The following is an 18749-nucleotide window of genomic DNA, read 5'->3' on the forward strand; positions in this document are numbered from 1 at the left end:
TGATTTAAACAAACCACATCACCATCAGAATCCTCCTCGCCAACTTCCTCCTCAGCGCCAGCTACACCAGTATCCTCATCCTGTTGTACTTCAACAGTGACATCTTCAATTTGCATATCAGCAAGTGGACTGTGGGTGCTCCTTTCAGCACTTGCAGGGGGCGTGCAAATGGTGGAAAGAGCCACCTCTTCCCGTCCAGTGCTGGGAAGGTCAGGCATCGCAACCACCACCACACTTGGACTCTCTTTGGGGATTTGTGATATCTTCTTAGAAAGCACAGTTCTTCGCTGTGCTTTTGCCAGCTTAACTCTTTTGATTTTTTTAGTGGGAGGAGTGCTTCCATCGTCATGTGAAGCTGAACCACTAGTCATGAACATACTAGGGATCGACCTTAGCCGTTCCTTGCCACTCCGTGTCGTAAATGGCATATTGGCAAGTTTACGTTTCTCTTCAGCTGATTTAAATGTCTTTTTCAAGGTCATTTTCCTGAACTTTGCCATTTGGGATTGTATGTGCCCTCTACTATGACATTGGGCATCGGCCTTGGCAGACGACGTTGATGGCATGTTATCGTCTATGTCATGACTAGTGGCAGCAGCTTCAGCACTAGGAGGAAGTGGTTCTTGATCTTTCTCTATTTTATTTTTATCGGAGAAAGTTTGGTCCTCCATTTATGTTATATCGATTTGATATATACGTGCGGCTAAACACAGAAAATAAATTTTTTTTTGGTTCGGACTGGAGTGTACTTTGTGGGTTACAGCACCCTTTAACGGTCAAGCCAGCCGGCCCTTTACTTATGACACAGGCGCACTCTTGGCACTACTTTGTTGATGCACGTGCGGCTACTGCGCACACAATTCACAAACACAGAAAATAATTTTTTTTTAGGTTTGGACTGGAGTGTACTTTCGGGGGTTACAGCACCCTTAACGGTCAAGCCAGCCGGCCCTTTACTTATGACACAGGCGCACGCTTGGCACTACTTTGTTGATGCACGTGCGGCTACTGCGCACACAATTCACAAACACAGAAAATAATTTTTTTTTGGTTTGGACTGGAGTGTACTTTCGGGGGTTACAGCACCCTTTAACGGTCAAGCCAGCCGGCCCTTTACTTATGACACAGGCGCACGCTTGGCACTACTTTGTTGATGCACGTGCGGCTACTGCGCACACAATTCACAAACACAGAAAATAATTTTTTTTTAGGTTTGGACTGGAGTGTACTTTCGGGGGTTACAGCACCCTTAACGGTCAAGCCAGCCGGCCCTTTACTTATGACACAGGCGCACGCTTGGCACTACTTTGTTGATGCACGTGCGGCTACTGCGCACACAATTCACAAACACAGAAAATAATTTTTTTTTTGGTTTGGACTGGAGTGTACTTTCGGGGGTTACAGCACCCTTAACGGTCAAGCCAGCCGGCCCTTTACTTATGACACAGGCGCACGCTTGGCACTACTTTGTTGATGCACGTGCGGCTACTGCGCACACAATTCACAAACACAGAAAATAATTTTTTTTTTGGTTTGGACTGGAGTGTACTTTCGGGGGTTACAGCACCCTTAACGGTCAAGCCAGCCGGCCCTTTACTTATGACACAGGCGAACGCTTGACACTACTTTGTTGATGCACGTGCGGCTACTGCGCACACAATTCACAAACACAGAAAATAATTTTTTTTTGGTTTGGACTGGAGTGTACTTTCAGGGGTTACAGCACCCTTTAACGGTCAAGCCAGCCGGCCCTTTACTTATGACACAGGCGCACGCTTGGCACTACTTTGTTGATGCACGTGCGGCTACTGCGCACACAATTCACAAACACAGAAAATAATTTTTTTTTGGTTTGGACTGGAGTGTACTTTCGGGGGTTACAGCACCCTTTAACGGTCAAGCCAGCCGGCCCTTTACTTATGACACAGGGGCACTCTTGGCACTACTTTGTTGATGCACGTGCGGCTACTGCGCACACAATTCACAAACACAGAAAATAATTTTTTTTTAGGTTTGGACTGGAGTGTACTTTTGGGGGTTACAGCACCCTTAACGGTCAAGCCAGCCGGCCCTTTACTTATGACACAGGCGCACGCTTGGCACTACTTTGTTGATGCACGTGCGGCTACTGCGCACACAATTCACAAACACAGAAAATAATTTTTTTTTGGTTTGGACTGGAGTGTACTTTCGGGGGTTACAGCACCCTTTAACGGTCAAGCCAGCCGGCCCTTTACTTATGACACAGGCGCACGCTTGGCACTACTTTGTTGATGCACGTGCGGCTACTGCGCACACAATTCACAAACACAGAAAATAATTTTTTTTTAGGTTTGGACTGGAGTGTACTTTCGGGGGTTACAGCACCCTTAACGGTCAAGCCAGCCGGCCCTTTACTTATGACACAGGCGCACGCTTGGCACTACTTTGTTGATGCACGTGCGGCTACTGCGCACACAATTCACAAACACAGAAAATAATTTTTTTTTTGGTTTGGACTGGAGTGTACTTTCGGGGGTTACAGCACCCTTAACGGTCAAGCCAGCCGGCCCTTTACTTATGACACAGGCGCACGCTTGGCACTACTTTGTTGATGCACGTGCGGCTACTGCGCACACAATTCACAAACACAGAAAATAATTTTTTTTTTGGTTTGGACTGGAGTGTACTTTCGGGGGTTACAGCACCCTTAACGGTCAAGCCAGCCGGCCCTTTACTTATGACACAGGCGCACGCTTGGCACTACTTTGTTGATGCACGTGCGGCTACTGCGCACACAATTCACAAACACAGAAAATATATTATTTTTTTAGCACTTGGGGGGAGCACCCCTGATGGACAGAGCACCCCCTGGACAACACTACAGCACCCCTTTAGGACTGGGACACTGCACAGGACTTTGGAGTGGACACAGCCCCTATGGAGAACTGACTGCACAACACAGTCCAGCCAGCCCCTATGGACTTTGAAGTAGTGGACACAGCCCCTATTAACAACAGCAGCACAGCACAACACAGCCAGCCCCTATGGACTTTGAAGTAGTGGACAACAGCAGCACTACACTACACTACACTACACTACACAGCACTAACTCCCACCCTCCCTCTTCACTGTCCACAGCCGAGTGAGAAAATGGCGCCGACGCGGGTACCTTATATAGGATCCAAAACCCGCGAGACTCGGAAGGCGGGATGATGACGTTTTGCCTCGATGTCAGATCCGAGTCAGGCGGGAAAAGTCGAGCCTGACTCGGATCGGACTCGGATCGGGGGGGCTCGGGGGGGTTCGGATTTCAGAAATCCGAACCCGCTCACCCCTACTTTTAACATGTCTACTTAGGTGGAATATACACGGTTTCTTTGTGAAGTATTGCACAATATGTGGGCCTGATGCAGAGGTGATGCTGCAATTTCCTCTATATATATGCAAATGTTAGTTTCAGACTTTCCCTGGTAATAAGCCTGTATCTGAATGAGCAAGTACTGAACATGCACCATCAACATACTGTATGCACCAGCCCTATGGCAGGTGCAGCTTCCTGTCTAAAACATGGCCTCTGTGCCTGCAGCTATGAGTCTCAGAAAACAGCCGATTTTACTAAGACGCCCGCAACACTCCCATAACTCACCCTTGAGAATATTTTTGCGTTCACTATGGGCTACCCTTTACTGCTCAGGAACGCAGATCCCTTTCCAGCCCATATCTGATACAGTCTAAGCAGATTGCAACAGCTTCTTTTTGCACACCCTCTATGTAACGCATGCATTGTAGGGTGCTCCTGACCATTTTGCGCCTGCACAGTTTTAAATAACCAATCAGCTACTTGGACATCAGCATTGTTTTTTAATTGCATACACCTCTGAATCAGGTCCTATGGGGGTATTTAATTCACGCGGCTAATTCCCACGCCGGAGCAATTCAATTAGTGGGGTTAACCCCATGTGTGAGCACCAACTGTCAGACTTTTCCTCGCAGCTCATGGAGGTGCGAGGTAAAGTTCGCGGAAAAAAAACACAAAATTGGGTTCGCACGCAGGGAAAAACACCATTGATTCCACAGTTTACGCAGAATCAGTAGGTTTCCGTGCCCGAATCCAGATTTTTCAGCATTGGAAAAAGGGTATTTAATTGAATAGCCTTTCCCCGCGCCGTAGGGATTTTTGCCGGTGATTAGTCGTGGGAGAAACCCCGTGGCTAATTGAATACCTCCCTATTGTTGTCAGTCACTTTGTTGCTGCTATTCCACTTATAGGTGCCCCAACTATATAGTTCTTTCTCTTCTCCTAAATAAACTGTCCATCAATACTGGGCAGCACCAGCTGCATATGCTGTCTTTGCAGGACACTTTGTATTATTTATCTATTGTGTACCAGTGATATACTTCCAATTTGTCCAGCACAGGATATTTTTATTAAAACAGAGGGACTGATTCAGAGCCGGAAGCTCTGACCAGACCGCTCGCTCTGAATCAGGGCCCTCCTCCCTCAACTTGGAGCGGCCTCATGGACACTAGCATAGCTGTGGGTTACCACCCACAGCTATAGCGAGCGTCCATGATGATGGTCGCGATGGTCAAAACCATCGCGACCATTGGGCTTGCGACGAGACCCTGCAGTAGGGTCTCGGTGACCGCAAGCCCTGGAGTGATTTTGGCTCTATCAGAGCCAAAATCACTCCCACTGACATCACTAGTGATGTCAGTAGGGCCGGACTCAGACGGTAAGCGTTCCCATGGGAACGCCTCCATTTGGCAGCCATGCCCCTAGCACGCCCACCAAAGGGGGCGTGCTGTCACTCACCATCGACAGCACACCCCCTTTGGTGCGAGACCCATAACGACGGCTTGGCCGTCATTATTCGGGTCTCACGCATGCGCACAACGCAGCTCCCTCTGTCGAGTGCATGCGCAATTCGGCACCATCGACCCGCTTGCGAGTGTCCTGCACTCATGAGCGGGTCTGAATGACCCCCAGAGTGCTCTAAAGATTCCATCCTACTAAGGGAAAGGAGTGTGTGTGGTGGAGAAGGATTAATTACAGAATAACTGACCATTAACAGATGAGGTAGGGGAGAATACAGAGGAACCATCAGTGATGCTACAGCAGGCACCACTGGCATAATAAGCAAAATTGTATATATATATTAGGGGTGTGCACCGGCCACTTTTCGTGTTTTGTGTTTTGGTTTTGGATCTGGATCTTTCTTCGTGTTTTGGATCTGGATTGGTTTTGCCAAAACCACCCTTGCGTGTTTTGGGTTCTGGGTTTTGTGTTTTGGATCTGTATTTTTTTGAAAAAAAGCATAAAAACAGCTAAAATCACAGAATTTGTAGGTTTTTCTGCTCCTATGCTATTATTAACCTCAATAACCTTAATTTCCACTCATTTCCAGTCTATTCTGAATACCTCACACCTCACAATAGTGTTTTTATGTCCAAAAGGTTGCACCGAGGTAGCTGGATGACTATGCTAAGCGACACAAGTGGGCGGCACAAACACGTGACCCATCTAGGCGTGAAACTGCAGTGGCAGACAGGATGGCATTGAAAAACTAGGCCCCAAACTGTACATAATGCAAAGAAAATAAAGAGGTGCAAGATGGAATTGTCCTTGGGCCCTCCCACCCACCCTTATGTTGTATAAACAGGAAATGCACACTTTAACAAACCAATCATTTCAGCGCCAGGGTCTGCCACACAACTGTGGCTGAAATGATTGGTTCGTTTGGGCCCCCACAAAACAAGCTGGCAATTTATCTGTCCCTGCACAAACTGGCTCTACGGAGGCAAGATGTCATCCTCATCCTCCTCATCCACCGATTCCTCACCCTCTTCAGTGTGTACATCCTCATCCTCACAGAGTATTAATTCGTCCCTGCTGGAACCACAGGTCCCTCTGTACGTTCTGGAGGCTGGTCTCCCTGGAAGAGTTGATAATTCATTTTATGAACATCATCTTCTCCACATTTTGTGGAAGCAACCTCCTACGCCTTTCGCTGACAAGGTTCCCGGCTGCACTAAACACTCTTTCGGAGTACACACTGGAGGGGGGGCAACTCAGGTAAAATAGAGCCAGTTTGTACAGGGACCTCCAAATTGCTTCTTTTTCCTGCCAGTACAGGTACGGACTGTCTGACATGCCTACCTGGATGCTGTCACCGATGTAATCCTTTAACAGACAGACGCACGCTTGTCGCTGCTGCTTTGAGGATTCAAGTGCGGCTACAGCCCACACAATTCACAAAGACAGAAAAAAAAAAAGAATATTTTTATTGTTTGTGTAGAACACTTTGAGGTGTCACCACCCTTTAACAGACAGACGCACGCTTGTCGCTGCTGCTTTAAGGATGCAGGTGCGGCTACAGCCCACACATTTCACAAAGACCGAAAAAAAGAACAATATTTTAATTGTTTGTGTAGAACACTTTGAGGTGTCACCACCCTTTAACAGACAGACGCACGCTTGTCGCTGCTGCTTTAAGGATGCAGGTGCGGCTACAGCCCACACAATTCACATAGACAGAAAAAAGAAGAAGAATATTTTTATTGTTTGTGTAGCACACTTTGAGGGTGTCACCACCCTTTAACAGACAGACGCACGCTTGTCGCTGCTGCTTTAAGGATGCAGGTGCGGCTACAGCCCACACAATTCACAAAGACAGAAAAAAGAACAATATTTTAATTGTTTGTGTAGCACACTTTGAGGGTGTCACCACCCTTTAACAGACAGACGCACGCTTGTCGCTGCTGCTTTAAGGATGCAGGTGCGGCTACAGCCCACACAATTCACAAAGACAGAAAAAAAAAGAACAATATTTTAATTGTTTGTGTAGCACACTTTGAGGGTGTCACCACCCTTTAACAGACAGACGCACGCTTGTCGCTGCTGCTTTGAGGATGCAGGTGGAATCTAGACGGGATTTGGAACCGAGGACACACTACCTCCATCAATTGTCTAAATCCCACTGCACTAATGTCGGATACCGGACGCACGTCTAACACCAACATAGCAGTCAAGGCCTCAGTTATACGTTTTGCTTCAGGATGACTGCTGTCGTACTTCATCCTCATCGCTAGGGACTGTTGGAGGGTCAATTGTTTAGTAAAAGTAGTGATGTTCCTACTTCCTCTCTGGGATGATGAACAACTCCCAGCAGCAGCAACAGCACTAGGAGGAAGTGGTTCTTGATCTTTCCCTATTTTATTTTTATCGGAGAAAGTTTGGTCCTCCATTTATGTTATATTGATATATATACGTGCGGCTAAAGCGCACACAAACACAGAAAATATTTTTTAATTTTTGCTGGAGAGTAGTGCACTTTGTGGGTTACACCACCCTTTAAGAAATGAGCCAGCCGGCTCTTTACTTATGGGACACAGGCGCACGCTTGGCGCTGCTCCTTTGTTGATGCACGTGCAGCCACAGTGCACACAATTCACAAACACAGAAAATCATTTTTTTTTTGGTTTGGACTGGAGTGTACTTTCGGGGGTTACAGCACCCTTAACGGTCAAGCCAGCCGGCCCTTTACTTATGACACAGGCGCACGCTTGGCACTACTTTGTTGATGCACGTGCGGCTACTGCGCACACAATTCACAAACACAGAAAATAATTTTTTTATTGGTTTGGACTGGAGTGTACTTTCGGGGGTTACAGCACCCTTAACGGTCAAGCCAGCCGGCCCTTTACTTATGACACAGGTGCACGCTTGGCACTACTTTGTTGATGCACGTGCGGCTACTGCGCACACAATTCACAAACACAGAAAATAATTTTTTTTTGGTTTGGACTGGAGTGTACTTTCGGGGGTTACAGCACCCTTTAACGGTCAAGCCAGCCGGCCCTTTACTTATGACACAGGCGCACGCTTGGCACTACTTTGTTGATGCACGTGCGGCTACTGCGCACACAATTCACAAACACAGAAAATATATTATTTTTTTAGCACTTGGGGGGAGCACCCCTGATGGACAGAGCACCCCCTGGACAACACTACAGCACCCCTTTAGGACTGGGACACTGCACAGGACTTTGGAGTGGACACAGCCCCTATGGAGAACTGACTGCACAACACAGTCCAGCCAGCCCCTATGGACTTTGAAGTAGTGGACACAGCCCCTATTAACAACAGCAGCACAGCACAACACAGCCAGCCCCTATGGACTTTGAAGTAGTGGACAACAGCAGCACTACACTACACTACACAGCCCAGCCAGCCCTAACTCCCACCCTCCCTCTTCACTGTCCACAGCCGAGTGAGAAAATGGCGCCGACGCGGGTACCTTATATAGGATCCAAAACCCGCGAGACTCGGAAGGCGGGATGATGACGTTTTGCCTCGATTTCAGATCCGAGTCAGGCGGGAAAAGTCGAGCCTGACTCGGATCGGACTCGGATCGGGGGGGCTCGGGGGGGTTCGGATTTCAGAAATCCGAACCCGCTCACCCCTAATATATATATATATATATATATATATATATTAGGGGTGAGCGGGTTCGGATTTCTGAAATTCGAACCCCCCCGATCCGAGGCCGATCCGAGTCTGGCTCGACTTTTCCCGCCTGACTCGGATCTGAAATCGAGGCAAAACGTCATCATCCCTCCTTCCGGGTCTCGCGGGTTTTGGATCCAAAATAAGGTACCCGCGTCAGCGCCATTTTCTCACTCGGCTGTGGACAGTGAAGAGGGAGGGTGGGAGTTAGGGCTGGCTGGGCTGTGTAGTGTAGTGTAGTGCAGAGTAGTCTTGTGCTGTGCTGTGCTGCGCTGTGCTGCTGTTGTCCATAGGGGCTGTGTCCACTACTTCAAAGTCCATAGGGGCTGGCTGTGTTGTGCTGTGCTGCTGTTGTCCATAGGGGCTGTGTCCACTACTTCAAAGTCCATAGGGGCTGGTTGGACTGTGTTGTGCAGTCAGTTGTCCATAGGGGCTGTGTCCACTCCAAAGTCCTGTGCAGTGTCCCAGTCCTAAAGGGGTGCTGTAGTGTTGTCCAGGGGGTGCTCTGTCTGTCAGGGGTGCTCCCCCCAAGTGCTAAAAAAAAATATATTTTTTCTGTGTTTGTGAATTGTGTGCGCAGTAGCCGCACATGCATCAACTAAGTAGTGCCAAGCGTGCGCCTGTGTCATAAGTAAAGGGCCGGCTGGCTTGACCGTTAAAGGGTGCTGTAACCCCCAAAGTACACTCCAAACAAAATAAAAAAATATTTTCTGCATTTGTGTGCGCCTTAGCCGCACGTATATATCAATATTACATAAATGGAGGACCAAACTTTCTCCGATAAAAATAAAATAGGGAAAGATCAAGAACCACTTCCTCCTAGTGCTGTTGCTGCTGCTGGGAGTTGTTCATCATCCCAGAGAGGAAGTAGGAACACCACTACTTTTACTAAACAATTGACCCTCCAACAGTCCCTAGCGAGGAGGATGAAGTACGACAGCAGTCATCCTGAAGCAAAATGTATAACTGAGGCCTTGACTGCTATGTTGGTGTTAGACGTGCATCCGGTATCCGCCATTAGTGCAGTGGGATTTAGACAATTGATGGAGGTAGTGTGTCCCCAGTTCCAAATCCCGTCTAGATTCCACCTGCATCCTCAAAGCAGCAGCGACAAGCGTGCATCTGTCTGTTAAAGGGTGGTGTAACCCTCAAAGTGCGCTCCACAAACAATAAAAAAAAAATTTTTTTCTGTCTTTGTGAAATGTGTGGGCTGTAGCCGCACCTGCATCCTCAAAGCAGCAGCGACAAGCATGCGTCTGTCTGTTAAAGGGTGGTGTAACCCTCAAAGTGCGCTCCACAAACAATAAAAAATTCTTTTTTTTCTTTCTTTGTGAATTGAGTGCACTGTAGCTGCACGTGCATCAACAAAGTAGCAGCGCCAAGCGTGCGCCTGTGTCATAAGTCAAGGGCCAGTTTGGACATCTGGTCCGGACTGAAGGATGTGCCAACAATTTCTGACAAGTCTACTGTCACTGCATATGATACTGTCCTCAAAGCAGCAGCGACAAGCGTGCATCTGTCTGTTAAAGGGTGATGTTACCCCTAAAGTGCGCTCCAACAAAATAAAATAATCTTCTTTTTTTCTGTGTTTGTGTGTGAAATGTCTGCGGAGTAGCCGCACCTGCATCCTCAAAGCAGCAGCGACAAGCGTGCGTCTGTCTGTTAAAGGGTGGTGTAACCCTCAAAGTGCGCTCCACAAACAATAAAAAAATTCTTCTTTTTTTTTCTCTTTGTGAATTGTGTGGGCTGTAGCCGCACCTGCATCCTCAAAGCAGCAGCGACAAGCATGCGTCTGTCTGTTAAAGGATTACATCGGTGACAGCATCCAAGTAGGCATGTCAGACAGTCCGTACCTGTACTGGCAGGAAAAAGAGGCAATTTGGAGGTCCCTGTACAAACTGGCTCTATTTTACCTGAGTTGCCCCCCCTCCAGTGTGTACTCCGAAAGAGTGTTTAGTGCAGCCGGGAACCTTGTCAGCGAAAGGCGTAGGAGGTTGCTTCCACAAAATGTGGAGAAGATGATGTTCATAAAATGAATTATCAACTCTTCCAGGGAGACCAGCCTCCAGAACGTACAGAGGGACCTGTGGTGGTGGATTCCAGCGGGGAAGAATTAATACTCTGTGAGGATGAGGATGTACACAACACTGAAGAGGGTGAGGAATCGGTGGATGAGGAGGATGAGGACGACATCTTGCCTCCGTAGAGCCAGTTTGTGCAGGGACAGATTAATTGCCAGCTAGTTTTGTGGGGGCCCAAATGAACCAATCATTTCAGCCACAGTCGTGTGGCAGACCCTGGCGCTGAAATGTTTGGTTTGTTAAAGTGTCCATTTCCTGTTTATACAACATAAGGGTGGGTGGGAGGGCCCAAGGACAATTCCATCTTGCACCTCTTTTTTTCTTTCAATTATGTACTGTTTGGGGCCTAGTTTGTCAAACTGCCATCCTGTGTGCCACTGCAGTGTCACTCCTAGATGGACCACGTGTTTGTGCCGCCCACTCGTATCTCTTAGCATAGTCATCCAGCTACCTCGGTGCAACCTTTTGGACATAAAAACACTATTGTGAGGTGTGAGGTGTTCAGAATAGACTGGAAATGAGTGGAAATTAAGGTCATTGAGGTTAATAATAGCATAGGAGCAGAAAAACACACAAATTCTGTGATTTTAGCTGTTTTTATGCTTTTAAAAAAAAAAATACAGATCCAAAACACAAAACCCAGAACACGGAAGGGTGGTTTTGGCAAAACCAATCCAGATCCAAAACACGAAGAAAGATCCAGATCCAAAACACGAAAAGTGGCCGGTGCACACCCCTAATATATATATATATATATATATATATATATATATGTATATATTATATAATATATATATATATATATATATATATATTGTGACACAGTTAGGTTAGGGGGTCCCTCTCCTGGGTAGAGGACTCCTTCCTTACACACACACACAGCAGCAGGGAAGCAGCACACTAGTCTGGATGCAAGTACAAGCTGGTCAGCGCCAGTCTTTTTTGTACAATGTCAGAAACATAAAGAAAACATAAATATAAATCCTTGCCCTGTCGGGGCACTAACTTCACAGGTAGTTCCCTCACTACCAGAACCTGGCAGGGCCTAATGCCCTCGCCAGCAACAAAAGCACAGCACAACACTCACAGTTAGGTATCCAAGTGTCTCTGAGCAAGCTCCCTGTCTGCTCTCCCAGGTGAGACAATCAGCCCTAAACACACTAGGCTTATATTCGCCACTCTCAGGTGAAAAACTAACAAGCCTGTTACCAGACTGCGAGAACCAAAACCTGGAGTGGCCGTGGGTGGAGCCCTCCCTCTCCTCTCACCCACAACCCCCAGGTCCCAAACCGGCTTTTCAAAAATCTGAAACTCAAGCCTGCTACACTGCAGACTTTCTCCTGGGGGTTTAAAATACAAAAGACAGGAATCTGGGACAAATGTACCTGCCACAGACCACTTTACCAGTGATCCTATCACATATCCCCCCCCTTTGTTTCGACCTGTGGGGCGGAACAACTGAAGCCCCCATACAATGAACGCGTGACAACGCGTCAGCATTGGCCAGCTGGCTTCCTGGCCTGTGTTCCACTGAAAATTTAAAAGTTTGTAACGCCAAGAACCATCTTGTAATTCTCGCATTACTGTCCTTATTTTCAGACATCCACTTCAGAGGGGCATGGTCAGTGATCAATTTGAACTTTCTTCCGACCAAGTAGTACCTGAGAGCTCCTAACGCCCACTTTATGGCCAACGCCTCCTTCTCCACTGTGGCATAGTTTCTCTCATGTACATTCAACTTTCTGCTAAGATAGAAAATAGGGTGTTCCTCACCCTCCTTGTTCTGGGACAGGACCGCTCCTATACCTACTTCTGATGCATCGGTTTGTACTATGAATTCCCTTTCAAAATTAGGAGTCATCAGGACTGGTTGGGAACACAACGCTACTTTCTACTCCTGAAAAGCTTTCTCTGCCTCAGGACTCCATTCTACCATGACTTTTTGTTTGCCTTTGGTCAGGTCAGTCAGTGGGACTGCCATGGTGGCAAAGTTGGGTATAAACCTCCTGTAGTACCCCGTAATTCCCAAGAAGGCTCTCACCTGCTTCTTATTCAGAGGCCGTGGCCAGTTTTGTATGGCATCAACTTTATTGAGCTGAGGCTTTATCAGGCCACTGCCAATGGTGTATCCCAGATATTTTACTTACTCCATGCCTAGACAACACTTTTTTGGGTTGGCTGTCAAACCTGCCTTATAGATGGAGTCCAACACTGCTTATACCCTGGGTAAGTGAGACTGCCAATCAGGACTATGAACGACCACGTCATCCAGATAAGAAGCCGCATACCGTCTATGGGGCCTTAGAATCCTGTCCTTCATTCTTTGGAAGGTAGCAGGTGCCCCATCTAGCCCGAAGGGCAACATCTTGTACTGAAACAAGCCCTCTGGTGCTGAAAAAGCTCTCTTTTGTTTGGCGCTCTTGGTTAACGGTACTTGCCAATACCCTTTGGTTAGGTCAAGAGTGGTTAAATACCTTGCCGTCCCTAGTCTCTCAATCAGTTCATCCACTCTTGGCATCGGGTAGGCATCGAATTTTGAAACACTGTTCAACTTTCGGAAGTCATTGCAGAAACGCACACTCCCGTCGGGCTTTGGAATCAACACAATGGGACTTGACCATTCACTATGTGATTCTTCAATAACCCCTAACTCTAGCATATTTTTAATTTCTTTCGACACCGATTCTCTTTGTGCTTCTGGTAACCTACAGGGCTTTAGATTAACTTTAACCCCTGGGTCAGTGATGATGTCATGTTTAATGACCGAGGTTTTCCCAGATACGTCAGAGAACAGCACCCTATTTCTAATCAGAAACTCCTTGACCTCTTGTTGTTGAATTGCCGACAGGGTTTTTGCCACTGTCACTTCGGGAACTAAGGGCCCTGGACTTACTGGAGGGTCTCGGACGGCCGACAGTACCGTTCTATCTTTCCAGGGCTTTAACAGATTTATATGGTATATCTGTTCCGGCTTTCTTTTCCCCGGCTGGTAAACTTTGTAATTGACCTGCCCCACTCTTTCTAAGATTTCAAAGGGCCCTTGCCATTTAGCCAAAAGTTTATTTTCCACAGTGGGAACCAATATTAACACTCTGTCCCCAGGAGCAAAGCTGTGTAACCGAGCATTGCGGTTGTATACCCTCTGCTGTGCCTGTTGAGCCTGTTCCAGGTGCTCTCTCACTATCGGCACTACCGCAGCAATTCTCTCCTGCATTTGAGAAACATACTCAATCACCGTTTTGTAAGGACTAGACTGCCCCTCCCATGTCTCTTTGGCAATGTCTAGTAACCCCCTTGGGTGTCTCCCATACAACAAGTCGAAGGGTGAAAACCCGGTGGAGGACTGGGGAACTTATCTTATGGCCAACAATAAATACGGCAATAAGTAGTCCCAATCCCTACCATCCTTGTCGACCACTTTCCTAAGCATGTGTTTTAACGTCTTGTTAAACCTCTCGACCAGCACATCGGTTTGGGGGTGATAAACTGAAGTTCTTAACTGTTCGATTTTGAACAGGCGGCATAACTCTTTCATGACTTTGGACATAAACGGTGTACCCTGGTCAGTTAGTATCTCCTTAGGTATACCCAGCCTGCTAAAGACATGAACTAGCTCTCTGGCAATGGTCTTGGTTGACGTATTGCGCAATGGGATCGCTTCCGGGTACCTGGTAGCATAATCCATTATGACCAGAATATACTGATGTCCCCTGGCAGACTTCATCAAGGGTCCAACTAAATCCATCACTATTCTTTCAAACGGCACCTCTATAATAGGCAATGGAACTAGTGGACCCTTAAAATGTGGCCTGGGAGCATGATACTGACACTCAGGGCAGGATGCGCAAAAGTCAGACACCTCTTTATGAAGCCCGCGCCAGAAAAACCTCTGCATTATTCGCTCAGTGGTTCTCTCTACCCCTAGATGGCCTGCCATTATACTGTATGTCCATGGGCCAGATCCAACACTGTTCTTCTGTAGACTTTGGGAACTATTAGTTGTTCCACAACATCTTCCCCCTTCCCCAGAAACTATAGCAGAACCACATGGTGTCTCGATGTTCACCTCGGCAGTAACATAATATTGAGTATCCCCATGTATGCAGGTCACACCAACAGTTTTCCCCTCACGCCGCAAGGGGTTCAACAGCTCAGCTTTTATAAGTGTCACCAAGCTACCAGAGTCTAACAGTGCTTCTACTCGGTTGCCATCTACAGTGAGTACACACATGTGCTTATCAGTCACAGCCTGCTGGTCAGCCGTACAGGCTATCTGTGCAAAGAAAGACCCCCTGCGGTAGACATGAGCAGTATCACATTGCATAGGTTCAGTTGTAAGTGCACAATTAGCGGCAATATGACCGAAGCCACCACATCGGAAACACTGAGTCATATTAATGTCTAGTCGTCTACGGGGCAAGAACCTTCCCGGCCTTGCAGGCCTGTCTCCAGGTTCTACACCCTCAGTCTTAGGTACATTCCACCGCCCAGCACCCTTCTCCCCTGGAACAGTCTTACCAGTGTCTGTGGGAGTTCGCCGGTGCGCCATCGGGGCTTGGTGGGGCATACTCATCAGCTCCTCAACCACCATGTACCTCTCCACCAGCTCGACCAACTGGTCCACGGACTTAGGGTCTGCATGGCTCACCCACTTGTGCAGAGTCGCAGGCAATGATCGCAGGTACCGGTCCATCACGACCCTTTCCACGATCTGTGGTCCCGTCAGTGTCTCGGGCTGTAGCCATTTTGAGGACAGATGGACGAGGTCATGCATCTGTGAACGTGGAGGCTTGTCCATATGGAACTCCCAGCGGTGGACCCATTGGGCACGAACAAAGGTGGTGACTCCCAAGCGAGTTAGGATCTCCTGTTTTAGTTTTTTATAGTCATTGGCATCAGCCAGGCATAAGTCAAAATAGGCCTTTTGTGGCTCTTCAGACAAAAAAGGTGCCACCAGACTTGCCCACTGCTCCTTGGGCCAACTCTCCCTTTCGGCCGTTCTTTCAAATGCGGTGAGATATGCCTCCACATCATAGCCCGAAGTCATCTTCTGGAGGAAGTTACTGGCTCGTACGGAGTGAGTGGTGGTGGGAGGACCAGTACCAACATCTCTGGGCCGGGCGATCAGGTGCTGTACCACCTCTTTTATGGCCTGGCTGTTTTCCGCTAAGGCCCAGCGGTTTTCCTCGATGGCAACCTGTTGTTGCCCCTGGGCTGTCTCCAAGGCCGACAGTTGCACCCTGGTGGATTCCTGCAGAGCCCTGGTAGATTCCTGCTGAGCTCTGGTAGATTCCTGCTGAGCTGCTGTAGCTTGGAGCAGGGCTTTAATAATGTCCTCCATTTTGTCCTGGGGTGTAGGTTGGAAGCTGAACCTTGCCTCTCTGAGCATGGGCTGACGCCTCCTCTATGGGACTCCAAGGACACAGCGTTATTTCCACACTCACAAATTGGGTGTCTGTCCCTTTAATTTTTAAACGGAAAGTTTTCCTCTTGCTGCAACTTCAGTGTGTGTGGTTGCCCGCATTCTCCACCATATTGTGACACAGTTATGTTAGGGGGTCCCTCTCCTGGGTAGAGGACTCCTTCCTTACACACACACACAGCAGCAGGGAAGCAGCACACCAGTCTGGATGCAAGTACAAGCTGGTAGGCGCCAGTCTTTATTGTACAATGTCAGAAACATAAAGAAAACATAAATATAAATCCTAGCCCTGTCGGGGCACTAACTTCACAGGTAGTTCCCTCACTACCAGAACCTGGCAGGGCCTAATGCCCTCGCCAGCAACAAAAGCACAGCACAACACTCACAGTTAGGTATCCAAGTGTCTCTAAGCAAACTCCCTGTCTGCTCTCCCAGGTGAGACAATCAGCCCTAAACACACTAGGCTTATATTGGCCACTCTCAGGTGAAAAACTAACTAGCCTGTTACCAGACTGCGAGAACCAAAACCTGGAGTGGCCGTGGGTGGAGCCCTCCCTCTCCTCTCACCCACAACCCCCAGGTCCCAAACCGGCTTTTCAAAAAGCCGAAACTCAAGCCTGCTACACTGCAGACTTTCTCCTGGGGGTTTAAAACGATTATTATATGGTCATAAGACTTTTTTATTGTTAAGCTATGATAACTGACATTCTATTCTAGCAAGCGTCTGATTCTAGCTATCATTTTATAGCATGTGTGAGATAAATTATAACTACAATCTGATTGGTTACTTTGAGCAAATCCTCAACTTGTCCTCTTTAGAAAGTTTGGTAGATTTCCCTTTAATCATTCTGTATTCTTCTTTGTCAGATCCCTTATGTATAGTGTTTAATAGCTATAAAAGGGGACTAGAAACATGTCCACCAAGGAAAGGTTTGGGATAACTCAATGCATTCAGTATATATACCTATAAACAAATATCTCAAAAGTCTTTATGATGGCCAGTGAACAGCAGAATTGTCTCTTTCTACCCTAGGATTGGGTTAGGATAGGTTCAGGGATGGGGGCGATTGAATTTTTTAGGATCACCGATCTTCTTGGTTGTACAGATGTGTGGTGACTGTGCTGATTAATTATATGCAACACTTGTATATCTGTGTGCGACCGAGTCTCTCAATCAGCATGCCTAGTGCAACGATGCCAGAGCCACAGCCTATTTCCACGCCAAGTTCCCTTTACAGAAATCAAATTAATTGGCACAATCTTTTGGTGCGTCATCGCCTGTGGCATAAATGCATTTTCAGCAAGAAAAGACGCCTGGCAAAAGTAGTGTTGCACGGGACCCGGTGGCTCACTCACCCCAGACATATCGTGCTGCATGGTATTTTGAGGCTAGATGAGCAAGGACACATCTGTATTGTGAACTGTGTAATCGCTGGATTAAGGACCTCATTCAGAGCCGCTTGCAAGATGCGATCGCTCGCTTGCAAAAAGGGGCCCTGTATGCAAATCAAGCGCTCGCTCTTTGCGCTGTAAGGACACCCTCTATGTCTTAGAGAGCGACGGCAGTTAGCGTACGCTGGACTATAAAACCTCCCACCTGTCACTCGCAGCAAACAATCTCCGGGAAGAGTCTGATTAATCGTGAACATCGAGGGACATCGGAGCTGCTCGCAGCGCTTGGGCTTGGCCTAACCTACCCCAAGCATGGCGAGCAGTTCTGGATAAAAAACAACCAAGTCACGTGTGCAATGACACTACTTTCGTCATTATACACACCCATTAAATGCCGTTCTGACAGTCAGGCACGCCTGCATTCGCACAACCACTCCCCCGTTGACAAGCACCTTCCCCTGTCACCACCCACAAATGGCGCAATCTGTCACTCAAAGTAGCATCCTATCTGTGTACTACGAGGGCTTGATTGTACAATGCAGATGCAAGTTTGCGCACGTGCACTGTGACTTAGACGCATGCGCAGACTTGCGAAAATCGCTCCTAACAAGCGAGCGGGTCTGAATGAGGTCCTCAGTACCGAAGCAGAGGATTTATTAAAGGGTAAAGAGCTCATTTTATTCATGTTTTCAAATGTTTAAACAATCTTTATAATGAATTACATAAAGTGTAAGATTTATTTTTTCCTACATCAATGGAATAGAAAAGCCCACATCTGGGTTTTCAACTTCATTGTACTGTACTGTACATGCGTGAGCGGGCAAGCTGGCTTCAGGACGCACACATCTGCAAAGTAGTTAATTTTCTTTTTGCATAAATGCACACACACGCAATCATTATTAAAAGTGCTTGCATACCAACCTGCAGCATCTGAAGATAACCTTCTTGGGGGTCGCAAGGAAGTGAAGCCACTCGATGGTTGTTACTCATACATCTGATATTACTGTCTTTTAGTAAAGGAAAAATTTGTCTTATAACTGTAATCCTTCCAAGAGCACTGTGTACAAGCTCCACTATTTCAGCATCATTGATTTCCTAAAACAAAAGAAAGAACAATTGGTGTTTACTGCCTGCTTGCTTCTTCACGCACAGTACAGCTGGAACATCACAACTCTAATGTTTTAAAAAGATTTGTGCGCTTAAGTTTGTGCATAAGCGCAACTGGCTGGTACTCTTGAATTGCTTGCACATGAGCAATTTTGCAAAAAAAAATATCTGCACTCAGTACTATAAGTAAGCTATAAAGAAATGGCACAAAAAGACAGTGGACAGAGAGGCATGAATTCTAGCAGCCTGTTCTGGC

At 47.3% G+C, this 18749-nt stretch overlaps 1 protein-coding gene across 1 annotated transcript in view; it reads right to left on the minus strand.

The window, feature by feature from the left end:
* The window catches only part of GRID1 (glutamate ionotropic receptor delta type subunit 1), a 326741-nt gene that overhangs the window by 243035 nt on the left and 64957 nt on the right, over positions 1–18749 (minus strand). The window contains exon 3 of the mRNA XM_088472239.1: positions 18308–18481. Within this exon, the coding sequence (XP_088328365.1) occupies positions 18308–18481 (174 nt within the window). The remainder of the gene's footprint in view (positions 1–18307; positions 18482–18749) is intronic.

The sequence above is a fragment of the Taudactylus pleione genome, unplaced genomic scaffold (assembly GCF_031769625.1).
Source record: "Taudactylus pleione unplaced genomic scaffold, aTauple2 ptg000121l, whole genome shotgun sequence".
Classification (NCBI taxonomy): Eukaryota; Metazoa; Chordata; class Amphibia; order Anura; family Myobatrachidae; genus Taudactylus; species Taudactylus pleione.